The sequence below is a fragment of the Oryctolagus cuniculus genome, chromosome 13 (genome assembly GCF_051225735.1).
Source record: "Oryctolagus cuniculus isolate XC-2025 breed Fujian yellow rabbit chromosome 13, ASM5122573v1, whole genome shotgun sequence".
Taxonomy (NCBI): Eukaryota; Metazoa; Chordata; class Mammalia; order Lagomorpha; family Leporidae; genus Oryctolagus; species Oryctolagus cuniculus.
The window spans coordinates 21,699,568-21,712,644 of record NC_142879.1 but is presented as its reverse complement, the minus strand read 5'-3'; the positions used below and the strand labels follow the sequence as shown (position 1 = coordinate 21,712,644).

General features: G+C 59.3%; 1 protein-coding gene across 2 annotated transcripts in view; it reads right to left on the bottom strand.

Moving 5' to 3' along the window:
• Positions 1-6,687, bottom strand: part of RASSF5 (Ras association domain family member 5) — a 64,793-nt gene extending 58,106 nt beyond the window's left edge. For both annotated transcript variants that reach the window (XR_011381389.2, XM_051821274.3), the window contains exon 1: positions 6,167-6,687. Coding sequence is in view for 1 of the 2 variants with exons in the window: in XM_051821274.3 (XP_051677234.2) it covers positions 6,167-6,623 (457 nt within the window). In the remaining variant the exon portion in view is untranslated. The remainder of the gene's footprint in view (positions 1-6,166) is intronic.
• Between the last annotated feature and the right edge of the window lie 6,390 nt (positions 6,688-13,077).

Genomic DNA, 13,077 nt, shown 5'->3' with positions numbered 1-13,077 from the left:
ACAGTCTTGACCTTGGAGCTGGTTCCCTGTGACCACTCCCCAGCGCAGATTTCATCCCACTTCAACCGCTGCCCCTGGAGACCCCTGCCTTGTGCCCTGTGTGATGTCACCACCTTGGCCTCCCCACTCTTTCCCCAAAGCCTGGCCCCATTCTCCCCCTCACCCCCACCCCTGAGAGCCAGCTTGGAACGTGTGGACAGAAGCTTGCCAAACCCTTGGAAAAAACCAGAAAGTGACTAAATGCAAAACCATCTCCCCAGGCCTGGCTGGTCTTCCCAGCATCAGCTGTCACCAGCACGTCCTGATCCTAAGAGGGGACAACCAGGACTGAGCAGGCAGTGGGATGAGGGGTGGGGTTCAGGAGCGCTGAGAAGCAGGATGGCCCCGGGGCGGGGCGGGGGGGTGCGTGCTTGCCACACCCACAGACACTCCCCCACCAGTCACCCAGTCACCTAAGGAATGTTGACAGGTCCCTCACCAGCCCCAGCGATGCCCTGGGTAGGGCAAGAATGGCAAGCATCTGCCTTCCGTGGGGAAGCCGAGGAGGGGTGGGTGTGGGGAGCCGGAGAGCGCCCTGTGGGAGAGTCCCTGGGGTGCAGGAGCTGGGACCTCCCCAGCTGTTCCCAGCCCTGGTGGCTGCCTCTGACACAGAGGCACGGGCATAGGGCCCAAGGGAAGGACCGGTCCCAAGGCCCCAAAGGGCTGTCCGAGTCAGCCCCAGCTGTGACTGCACGACAGGTGCCCCTCTGTCAACTCAGGATCTCGGCAGCAGCACCGCTCCCGACCTCACACGCTGCTTTGAGGGGGACTGCAGCGGCAAGCTGGAAGCTCCCAGCACCCTTCAGAGCAGAGCACTGGCATGGCCGCACTGAGAATTCCTGCCCTGCCCCTTCTCATACCTGTGCCGGCCACGTGAGCCTCCGGCCCTGACCCCAGCCAGGAGGCGTTCAGTCCACGCCCCCTGCCCGTGCAGCGCGGGAGGCTGAGCTGGGCACTGTCTCTTCCTTGTGGCTCAGGGGCGCACCCTGCCACGTCTGGCACCGGCTGCCTCGCCAGGAAACTTGCGGGGGGAGAGGCTCTGAGTGCAGACCCCAGCGCGGAGGGGCGATGTCTGCTCCCTGCCACCTAATAACTCGGCGGGATCAGCAGGCAAACACACGCGCTCATTACCAAGTCTAATTAGGCTGGCAGACAAGTGGCATTAATCATTTTTGACTGTACCTGGGATCCAAGCCCCCCACACTCCATAATCAGAAAATTTCATGTGCTGATGAATTGGGGGGGGGGGGCTCAGGCCCCCTTTAATCCTTTCACTTTCGTCTTTAGAGAAGACACGAAGCAGGAAGGAGAAAAACAAGGGACACAGCGTGCGGGCTCAGAGATGGCTTTGAAAGCCATCGGGGTCCTCTCCCTGTCCCCTACCTCCTCCCCTCCACACTCAGGACCTTTCCCAGGAAGAAGACACCAATTAGAGGCGGGGGTCGAGAGGAGACTGGGAGTGGGGGTCCCACCATCTTGAACAACAAAGCGTCCGCTTCAGCACTTACTGTTCCCCTCCTCCAAGTCAAGCCAAGCCTACAGCCACGAGAACAGCGTCCCACACTCCAGCACCACCGAGGGTGCGGAGCAAACACCTGCCAAGAGCTCCGTGTAAACACAGAAGCCCTCACGCACCAGGCTTCCCTGTGGTGCACCCCAGAGTCCGTGTCAGTGTGCCAGGGGCTTCTTTTACAAAACAAAAACAAAAAACCAAACATCTCACAGCAGGCACTGGGGCTACAGGATCTGGGAGCTGCCACATGGCTAGCTCTGGTTCCTCCAAGTTGAGGTAAACCCCGGCCTGAATGCAAGACCAAGAACCAGAGACACTGGACAGGCCCTGCGGGACCCCGGCCTCGTGCCCCTCCCTGAGGGCTCGATGGCTAACACCTGTGCTTGGCCATAATTAGAGCCTACTGCAGGAGGGGGAGGTTAGGGCGCCGAGCCCCGAGGCCCCCCTGCAACCCTGTAATCCAATCTTTCGCCACACCCTGGCTCTGAACAACACCCCTCCCGAGACAGCCAGCCCAGGAGCAGACACCTCTTCTCCAGGAGTGTGTGAGCTGGGCGAAGGGTTCTCCCACTGCCACGCCAGGCTGGCTTCTCCACGCACCAAAGAGATGAAAGGCAAGAAGCCACGGGACCAGCACTGTGGCGTAGCAGGTAAAGCTGCTGCCTGCAGTGCCGGCATCCCATATGGGCGCGTTTGAGTCCTGGCTGCTCCACTTCTGATCCAGTTCTCTGCTATGGCCCTGGAAGGCAGAAGATGGCCCAAGTGCTTGGGCCCCTGCATCCAAATGGGAGACCTGGAAGAAGCTCCTGGCTCCGGATCGGTGCAGCTCTGGCCATTGCAGCCATCTGGGGAGTGAACCAGCAGACGGAAGACCTCTCTCTCTCTCTCTCTCTCTGCCTCTCTCTCTCTCTCTCTCTCTGCCTCTCCTCCCTGTGCAACTCTGCCTTTCAAATAAATATCTAAAAAAAAAAAAAAAAACAAAAAAAACCAGAAGCCACGTGTCAGTGCGCTTCCTCAGAAGACTTGACCTGTGGAGGGTGGGGGGCGGTCCCCGAGATGGGGGTGGACCCCGAGAAGGCAGGCCCCGGGCAGCCGGGGAGTTCCTGGTCATTTGCTGTCGCCTTCCCCTCCTGCAAGGCTGGGGATGGGTTCCTGGAGAACCACTACGCCCATCCCAAGCCCACACCTGCACTCCGCCAGTCTGTCTTCCTCTTTCTCCCTGTCTTTCACCCACCCTCACTGGATTTCCTTCTCTCACAGACATGATTTCTTTGATCTTAGGAATTAATATTAATTTTAAACTTTCCTATATGCAAATCCAGTATTCATCAGGGCTCAGCTACAGACCTTGAAGTAGGGATGAGCCTAAAATGTTCACAAAGTCGTCAGGCTGGCAGTAGGAAGTTTTCTAGAATCTTCTTCCCTTATTAAAAGCCCATTTGTGGCTGGCGCCGCGGCTCAATAGGCTAATCCTCTGCCTTGCGGCGCTGGCACACCAGGTTCTAGTCCCGGTCAGGGCGCCGGATTCTGTCCCGGTTGCCCCTCTTCCAGGCCAGCTCTCTGCTGTGACCAGGGAGTGCCGTGGAGGATGGCCCAAGTGCTTGGGCCCTGCACCCCATGGGAGACCAGGAGGAAGCACCTGGCTCCTGGCTTCGGATCAGTGTGATGCGCCGGCTGCAGCGCACCAGCCGCGGCGGCCATTGGAGGGTGAACCAATGGCAAAAGGGAAGACCTTTCTCTCTCTCTCTCTCATTGTCCACTCTGCCTGTCAAAAATTTTAAAAAAGAAAAAAAAAAAAAGCCCATTTGGTGACACGGCTGCCACCCAGGGTCAGCCTCCCGCACAGGCCGATGTCACTCACGTACTCAGGGCCCTTCTGCACGTTCCCAAGAGCAGGGACATTGAATCCTACCAACAAGCCAGCGCCTTCAACTTCACCAAGCTCTGTGCACTTCGCTGGATGCAAGGAGCCAGTGTCTTCATGAGCCCCCAGCCAGGCGCAGAGGGTCAGCCCCAAGCACTCTGAGCGGACACTGCTCCGTCACAGCAGGCGTCTGCCTGGGGACGCTGAATACCCACACTTCCTGCAATGCCTGTGGCCCTCGCTTCCCCGCTGAGCCCAGCGAGCAGGTAGGGCTTGAGGACTGCACACGCCACCTGAAAGGCGAGCCTCGCCTCAGGGTGTCACGCGTCCAAACAGATGGTTACAGCTCCTCCGGGAGGAGATAATAACATTCCTCCTGAATTAGACACTCACACGGCAGGTGCCGACGTCCACGAATCCGCTGGCTCCTTGCATTAGTGTGCTGATGTCTACAATGTTACCCTCCCCATCTCTTTAAACAAGGGAGCAGAATGTGGGAGTGCCAGGGGCCACACGGAGACGCAGCGGCAAGATTCAAACACAGGGCTCAGGTTCCCGTGTGTACTCGCAATCACTGCGCAATTCAGCCTTGTGAACGTCTTCCTCCTGATCCTGGCTTTTCCAAATGAAAACACACGGATGCCACCATGGAATCAACCTTAAAGAAGACATTCAGTGGACTCGCCCTGCCGGCTCCGCCTGCCAGCCCTCATCCAGTCCCATCCACTCCCAGGTGCACGATTAGTGAGATTACTGATGACAGAGACTCCTCTCTGGATCCCACGGCTGCTTCCTCCCTGGTGTTCATACATGGGGGACCATGGGGACCAGCAAGGGAAGAGACTTTACCAAGCCACACACAAAGAGGTTGGGCCACAGATCTGGGTGCTTCTAATTGAAGAATTTCCTTTCATCATGGCATATAACACATTGGTACACACACACACACCCACTATCACCAAACATAAAATCACAAACTATGTGCCAGGTGCTGCCATTGTGGGGTAGCAGATAAAGCTGCCGCCTGTGACACCAGCATCCCATGCCTGTTCCAATCCCAGCTGCTCCACTTCTGATCCAGCTCCCTGCTAATGGCCGGGGAAAGCAGTGAAGGATGGCCCAAGTGTTTGAGCCCCCCTGCCACCCACATGGGAGGCGCAGCTGAAGCTTCTGACTCCTGGCTTTGGCCTGGCTCAGTGCTGGCTGTTGCAGCCACCTGGGGAGTGAACCAGCAGATGGAAGCTCTCTCCCTGTTTCTCCCTAAGTCTTTCAAAGAAAAAAAAATACATGGAAAATGCTCCACAACTAATACAGTTCCGGAAAATCTCAAACTGGATGCCAGTGAGGCAGACTTCCGGGATCCCAGTACAAAATGCCGTGACAGTGAGGTCACAGCCTCTGTCCCTGCGTACAGGGCCAGTGGGTAGAGGACCCTTGAGAAGGCAAAGGCTGCCCACATGTCCAAGGCCAGGTTGCATCTGATTCTGCTGTAAGGTCAAAGGCATTTGCGACAGGACAGCAGCCCTTCCACCCACAACACACGGACGGCTGTCTAACTTCTGCTCTTCCTCTTTAATAAGCACCTGGACGGGGAGCCTGGTGGGAGAAAGAGCAGCAGCCTTTTCCCCCTCCAATTTTCCCTTCCACTTGATGCTGGCTTTGAGTCTGATTCGGCCATCCCGGCAGGCAGCTGCAGCGCGGAGCACATCAAACAGCCTCAGCTGTGGACTGCAAGGGGTGGCCAGACAGGGCTTTCCCGACCGGGAAGGAGCTTCGGCCTGGGGGACCGGAGGCCTTGGCAATCCATTGCCAGAGGTGCCTGTTAGGGGCTGTGTCCTTGCCTGAGCTTAATGCTGCAGATAGGCAAAACCTCCCCATCAACACACAACCACACAGCCACCACAGTTGCGGTTGCGGCAACAGCAAACGCAGCAGGTGGGGGTGGACGAGAGGGCCATGTTAAAGGAATACACACACCTAGCCGAGGCGGGGCGGGGGGGTGGGGTGGGGTGTGCTCAGATAATCTACCTGCTGGACTTCTGCGAACTTGGAGGATAGCCTGGCTCAGGCAGCAACCAGAGGTGCCCAGTGGGGGAATTTTAGAGCATGAAGAGGGGGTGGGAGGAGGGGAGCGCAAACATTGCCGGAGAGTGCAAAGGTTGGAGGGGCACAGGTCCAGGGTGACCTCAGGCTCTGCACCTGGCATCCCGAGCCTAACCAGGTCAAACAAGTCATTTTGCCATCAACTCCAATAAGCCAGGGTCAAATGGGCATCTCAGGACCAGCCTCACAAACAACTCTCCAGAACTTGGGACCAACGCGAGAAGGGAACAGAATGACCTTGTGGCTGCGGCCATCAACCAACCTGCGGCTGTGTAAGCAAGCGCGCGCGTGGCGGCAGGGGGGCGGATGCAGGCACCTGGGGCGTGGGGGGGGCGGGGGCGGTGGATGTTCGCACCTGTGTGGTGCGCGCCCACGGGGTTGGGGGAAAATGCACGCACCTGCGTGTGCGCGCGCGTCTGTGCATGGGGGTCGGCGCGCAGGCACGCACCTGTTAGCGGAGAGGTGTTTGTTAAATGCCGCGTTAACCATTCCCAGTCAGGGAATTAAGGAGTGCGCGTTTCCGGGAATTACCTGAAAGTCGGGTCTTCCCCGCGGACAGAGAGGGCAATGCCCCTGTCCCCCTTGCAGTCCCCCGCCCCAGGACTGCGGTCTTCCCGCGCCCCTCCCCGGCCCTGCCTTGCACTTACTAGCGCAACGCAGCGCCTGCCGCAGCACCTCGCGTCCGCATAGGTCACACCAGCCGGGGCCGCCTCGCAGCGCCGATTCCGCGAAGCGGTGGCCCTCGCCTCGCTCCGCAGGGACGCGGGGATCCTGCGGCTGCTCGAAGATGCTCCGCACGTCGCGGGGCCGGGGCGCTCCAGGGCGCCGCCGCAGCCTCTGCTGCAAACCAGGCCGGAGAGGGCGAGCGGGGCGCGAGGCCCGGGACTGGGGCTCTGGGTCCCCCCGCGCAGCCCTGCGGCCGCCGCGCCCCTCGTGCGCCACGGGCGCAGTGGAGAGGGGCGCCGGGACGCAGCGGCGCGAGGAACGGCCGGCGGGCGGCGGCGAAGGCTCGTGGCCACTCAGGCTCTGCAGATAGCGCGGCGGTTCGGGGTCCAAGAGCAGCGGGTAGGGGCGCTGCCCGATGGCCGAGGACGCCATGGCCATGCCGGGCTAGTGGCGGCGGCTGCGCTACTCCCAAGCCAGCCCTGAGAGAAGAGGCGGCCCCAGACGAACGCGCCTTTAAAGGGACCGCAGCCCGCGGGGGCGGAGCAGGGGCGGGGCGATTTCAGAGAGGCAGGAAGGGCGACCCGAGGGGACGGCTGCCGGACGGAGGGCAGGGCTGGCGGCTGGGCGAGTGTGGGGGGCTGCCGGCGGTTGCCGAGGGTCCGCGCATGAGCGCTCTGTAACGAGCAACCCAGAAGGCGCGTGTTTGGAGGCGCCTCTACCTGAGGCCCTGGCTCCCACTCTATCCAGTCGCTTCTCCCGCACCAGACCCACTCCCGACACCACTAGCACCCACTGGGCTCAGGGGCGCACGGCTCGGGCACCGGCTGGGGATGGGGTCCAAGGAGGGCTGCGCCGCCCGAGGGCCAGCCCGCCTCGTTCCCGGCGTCCGCGCCCCACGGGAAGGGCCGCGCTCCTCTACTCTCCCACCCTCGTCGCCGCCCCCTGGGGGATGCCCCTCGGGGATACCCGCTCGCGCCCCGCAGCCGCGCGGAGTCCCGTGACGCGGGGGGACGCGCGCTCAGCCGCCGGCTGGAAGGCGGCGGGCAGGGCGACTTCCCCTCTGGTCGGGTTTCCCCGTCCTCAGATGCCCTGCCCTGCTGGACACTCCTTTTCCCGGAAGGCCCTGGATTGGGAGAACGCTGGGGTGCCCAGGGGCGGGGGAACTTTTCTTTGTGGGGGGGCCCTTCTCTCTCCTCGAGGGCTCGAGTGAGCGCTGTGGGAATCTCGGCCGGAAGCGCCCCGATTTGTACCTGGCACCGACGGCTCGCCGGGTGAAGGAGAGAGAGAGAGAGATCGATCCAGTCCAGAGGGCCTGCTGCCTGGGCTGATGCCCTGCTCTCTCCAGCTTGAGAGATTGAAAGTTTGAACAAAGGACGGGGCACTTTCTTCCTGCAAGGGTGCAGCACCCTTGCCCATGGAGACAGCCCCTTCTCCTGGGAGTGCAGACGGGCACAACCTGGACTCCTGGATCTTTAACGCCTCCCAGGATCCTGTCAGGGACCACCCATGTCCTGAGAGCCCTCCAGCCCTGTTTGTTCTGACCGTAAATTGGGCTGAAGCAGGGGAGACAGGTAGATGCTCCTGCATACTGGCCGCTTCCTGCTAAAGCACGGGTTCGGATTGGTTGGTTGGTTTAGAACAGGTCACCAGGACACAGCGTTGTCACACAGCGGGTTATCTGCAGCGCCAGTTAGAATCCCAGCTGTGGGGGCAGCGGGTTAAAGCCCTGGTCTGCAGCATCCATATGGGTGCCGGTTTGAGTCCCAGCTGCTCCACTTCCAATCCCGCTCTCAGCTATGGCCTCCGAAAGCAGAAGATGGCTCAAGTGCTTGGGTCCCTGCACCCACGTGGGAGACCAGGAAAAAGCTCCTGGCTTCGGATCGGCACAGCTCCAGTCGTTGCAGCCATCTGGGGAGTGAACCAGCAGATGGAAGTCCTCTCTCTCTCTCTCTTCCTCTTTCTCTCTGCCTCTGCCTCTCCGTAGCTCTGCCTTTCAAATAAATAAATCTTTAGCCCTCCCCCCAAAAAAGTCACCAGCCACCAGCTTTGGGAATACAGTTGGGTCCTCTGTATCCAGAGGGGCTACACCCCCAGATGCAAGCAGCCACTGATGGGAAATATTCAGGACGAAAATCCCATCTGTCCTGACTATGTAGACTTGTCTTCTAGTCAATATTCTCTGAACAGTACTGGCAACTATACCCATGGCGTGTGCATGTGTTAGGTTGTGAAGTACCTGGAGATGAGCTGAGATATGCAGAATGGATGCGCAGGGGCTTGTCTGCCAACGCCAGACCAGTTCATATGAGGGTCTAGCACTGGACCTCCAGCCCTGCCCCAGATAGGAAGCAGGACTGCCCTGGAAATGTTTCTAGCTCTCCTGAGTGGCTCCCTGTTCTTCCCTGGGGCCCAAAGATGGGGCTCCCCCTAGTGCCCCATAGGGGAATCATCACTTTTGCTTTTTGGTTTCCCCTGGAGGTAATCCCTAAAATTTCTGGATTCCAGTGGCCTGGGAATTCCCAGCCTGCTTGCCCATGGCTTGCTGGGGGGGGTTGTGCCTTCCAAATCTGTAGCAGAGGGCAGGTTCCTGGATCTCCAGGTGCCATCAGGGCCCCAGTTTCTCACTCCATGGAGTGGTCTCTGCGCAGCTGGGAAGAATGGCTCAGGGTGGCCAACTGTCCCCCCACCCCCAACCCCACCCCCAGAGGATGGGGAGTGTGAGCCACAAGCCCCCCCCCCCTTCCTCCTGCACTCTGAAGCTTTCACACCTGGGCTTGTTAAATCGCAGGTTACTGGGCGCCACCCGCAGAGTCTCTGAGTCAGTAGTCTGGGCTGGGGCTTGAGATTTTGCATTCGTAGCAAGTTCCCAGGTGGTGGAGATCGGGTGATCCAAGGAGCCCCCTCTGAGAGCCCCTGCTGCAGGCCTGAGGAGGCGAGAGGAGAAAGGCTAGGAGGTGAGAGGAGAAAGGCTGCTGTGTTCTCCCTGCCCCAGGGCAAGTGAACCGGCCACCACGGAGAAAACCCAGTGTGGGGGGGGGGGGGGGGACTGGGGAGCTTTCCCTGACTGCAAAGAGGAAGCACACGTTGCCTTTGTGATCTCTTACTCCCACTTTTCCTGCAAGGCATCTTCTCGGGGCTGCTGCAGAAACCTGCGCCACACAGAAATCTCTGCCTTTGCTACCCAGCAGTCTCCAGGGGCTGGGGCTGGTCTGGATCACTCCCTCCCAGAAGTGTCCCCGATGGGGACCAGGGCATGGACCCAGCTTGAGCTCTGGGCGACAGCGTCAGGGCTGTGACACAGAGCATGTCCCTGGAGCCGCTGTTGTGACACAGGGGGCTAAGCTGCCAGTTGCAAGTGGCACCCCGTATCAGAGCACCAGTTCCAGTGCCAGATGCTCCACTTCTGATGCAGCTCCCTGCTAATGTGTCAGGGAACGCAGCGGAGGATGGTCCAAGTGCTTGGGCCCCTGCCACCCACGTGGGAGACCTGGATGGAGCTCCAGGCTCCTGGCTTCAGCTCTGGCCCAGCTCTGGCCTTGGTGGCATTTGGGGAGTGAATCAGCGGATGACAGATTGATCCACCTCCGTCCTCCGCAGCCCCCGAGCCTGGTTTGGGCAGCCCAGCCAGGTTTCCTGGGTAGAGACTCCCACAGGGGTGAATGTCCACTCTGGCTATGGGAAACTGAAGACAATCGCAATAATCAGCCATAAAATCCTTCCCAGATACAGAAAAATGCCCCGGTTTCTGTTTTCCAGCTGCCGCTCTGACTTGGAGGAGTGGTGGCAGCTGCTCTGAGCACCGAGGGAGGGAGGAGGGGTGCAGGGCCAGGGCCCTACTTTTGGCTTCTGGGCTGGGAACAAAGATGAAAATGAAGATAATAGAACTTCATGCAACCAATCCAGAAAGATTATCAAGTTTATCTTAAGGTTCATCTGCCTGGGCCAAGAAATTGAGGTCAGGAGGTAGTCGCCTCCTCCAGACCCCACAGGAGCCGTACTGCCTGGGACCCGCTCTCTCTGATTCCATCTTTCCCAGCCCAGGCTCGTTCTCCCCTGACACAGCTGCCTCCCCCACCCCTGCAACACACACACACACACACACACACACACACACCCTGCAGCAACGCCCTCCTTCTTCCCCAGGGAACAGGCACTGTGTAGACTGTGGTCTCAGTATGGCAGGACACAGCCTGGCATCAGACGCCTGACCGCTACCATCTTCTGGATCTTTCTTTGGTCATCCAGGCTACCAGGGCAGGACTGTGGTGTCTGCCCTTGGCCCCCAGCCGTGGACTTGGCTCTGCCTGTGACTCACTCCCCGCGGAGTGGGCAGGCTGCTTTTCTTCTTGCCCTGGTGTCAAGGAGGAGGATGACCACAGCCGGCTTTGAGGCTTTGAGCGTGTGGTCAGCGACGGTGCTGGTCCCTGGCATGCTGGCTGCGTGGGCTCCAGCTGTCCCCCAGCCCCTGTCCCCCAAGCCATCAGACAGGAAGGAGAAAGGAAGGCCAGCCCGTGGCCTGGCTTTCGGAAAGGGACATTTCTGGTTCTGTTGGACTTCAAGGCATTTGAAGTCACCTGAACTCTCAGGATGCTGGAGAGCAGCTGTACCGGTGTCTACCTAGGGTGACGGCATCGGTCAGGACTGGGCAGGCTGTGCTGCAGCAGTAACCACGCCCCCAATCGCAGCACCTGTGACCAGCACTCTGTGCCCTTTGGGGGGCGGGGGGGGGACGGCGAGGGGGCAGGGCTCTGCTCAGAGTCGCTCAGGACCCACGCTGATGGCCAGTCCCTGCATCATGGGGACATAAGGAGAGCCTGGAGGCCCCCTGGCAGCATTTACAAGTTCCAGTGTGAGGCAAGCACTTGGCACAGCAGTGAAGTTAACCGCCCGCGATGCCAGCATCCCACGTCACAGTGCCTGGTTGGAGTCTTGGCTCTTCTGGTTCTGCTCCAGCTCCAGTGCACACCCTAGGGGGCAGCAGATGATGGCTCAAGTACTTGGGTCCCTGCCACCCACATGGCAGACCCAGACTGAGTTCCAGGTTCCTGGCTCCGTCCTGGCTCGGCCCTGGTTCACTCCCCAGATGCCAGGCATTTAGGAGGGGAGGGCAGTGGCAGCAGTTGGAAAATCTGTTTGTCTCTCTGCCTTTCAAATAAAATGAAAACAAATAAATAGAATCAATGCTCCTGTCGCTTCAACTCGTAACTCACTGGCCAGAATCGCTCATATGGCCCCAGCCTACACAAGAGGAACAAGAATAGTGGTCGTCCCCTGGGCCCAGAATGGAAAAAGGCCTGGAAAGTGTCATCAGTTGGCTGCACTGACCACGGCAATCTAAGGGCACAGAGCAGTTACTCATTCACTTAACAAGCAATTCTGTCCTCCACCATGCTGGTCTAGGCAGCCCAGGTCCACCAGGAAAATGGAAACGTTCGTGGAGCCCGCCTGTGGTGGCGGAGGCAGAGGACGGGCGAACACACGTGAGTGTAAGCCTTAAACACCGTGATGGCAGACAAAGCGCAGTGAGGTGACAGAAGCTTCGGGACTACTGCAGAGACTGGGGCCGACACAGCCTGTGTGGAGGAAGCCCTTTGTCCACTGAGCCCAGGCCAAGAGCAGCAGGCACACCGGCCCCCAGGCGTGGCCAAGTCTGTGAATGTGTTGCAAACATGTGGTCGTGCAAACATCTGCGTGCTGGCCTGTCTTCTTCTTCTTCTTCTTCTTTTTTTTTTTTTTTTTTTTTTTTTTAAGATTTATTTATTTACTTGGCCAGCGCCGCGGCTCACTAGGCTAATCCTCCGCCTCGTGGCGCCTGCACACTGGGTTCTAGTCCCGGTCAGGGCGCCGGATTCTGTCCCAGTTGCTCCTCTTCCAAGCAAGCTCTCTGCTGTGGCCCAGGAGTGCAGTGGAGGATGGCCCAAGTGCTTGGGCCCTGCACCCCATGGGAGACCAGGAGAAGTACCTGGCTCCTGCCGTCGGATCAGCGCGATGCGCTGGCTGCAGCGCGCCAGCCACGGCAGCCATTGGAGGGTGAACCAGCAGCAAAGGAAGACCTTTCTCTCTGTCTGTCTCTCTCACTGTCCACTCTGCCTGTCAAAAAAAAAAAAAAAAAGATTTATTTATTTACTTGAGAGGCAGAGTTACAGACAGAGAGAAAGGTCTTCCGTCCGCTGGTTCATTCCCCAGATGCCGCAACGGCCAGAGCTGGGTCGATGCATAGCCGGGAGCCAGGAGCTTCCTTTGGGTCTCCCATGTGGGTGCAGGGGCCCAAGCACTTGGGCCAACCTCTACTGCCTTCCCACGGCCTGTGTTTTATAAGGGGCTTTCATGAGTGTGACTCACAGCCCACACTTTGAACGTGGGATCTCAGCAAGGGTAGGGAGAGCCGTGCGACGCCCTCCACGGATCCTGAGGGGCACAGCCCCGTGCGCCGCCCCCCAGCCCCATGTTGGGCAGTGTGCTGCAGGGGGTGCCCAGCGCCCCAGGAGGCAGGGATTGCCAACAATGCATGGCGTGGGGGCGGGTGTGGGAGGGGCATCAGCACCCCATATGGCTGACTGTGAGAGGGACCGGGACAGGACACTGCTGGAGAACTGCACTGTGCCTGTGAGGGTCCCTTGGGAAATATCACTGCTCTATGCATTTCTGCTCCAGAAACCTGAGCACCCATGATGCGGCAGGCGCTTTTAACTTGAATATCATCAAGACAACTCTGGAAATGGCTGGTGCTCCCATGTAACAGATGAGAACATCGAGGTCTGGAGAAGTCCCGTGACTAGCCCAAACAGGTTTCACAGTCTGGACTGACAGCCATGAACTCAGCTTAGCACTTCCCAGCTGGTGTGGTAAGAACGAAGGGTGTAAAACCCCAGGTCTCATTTCTAGGTGCAGT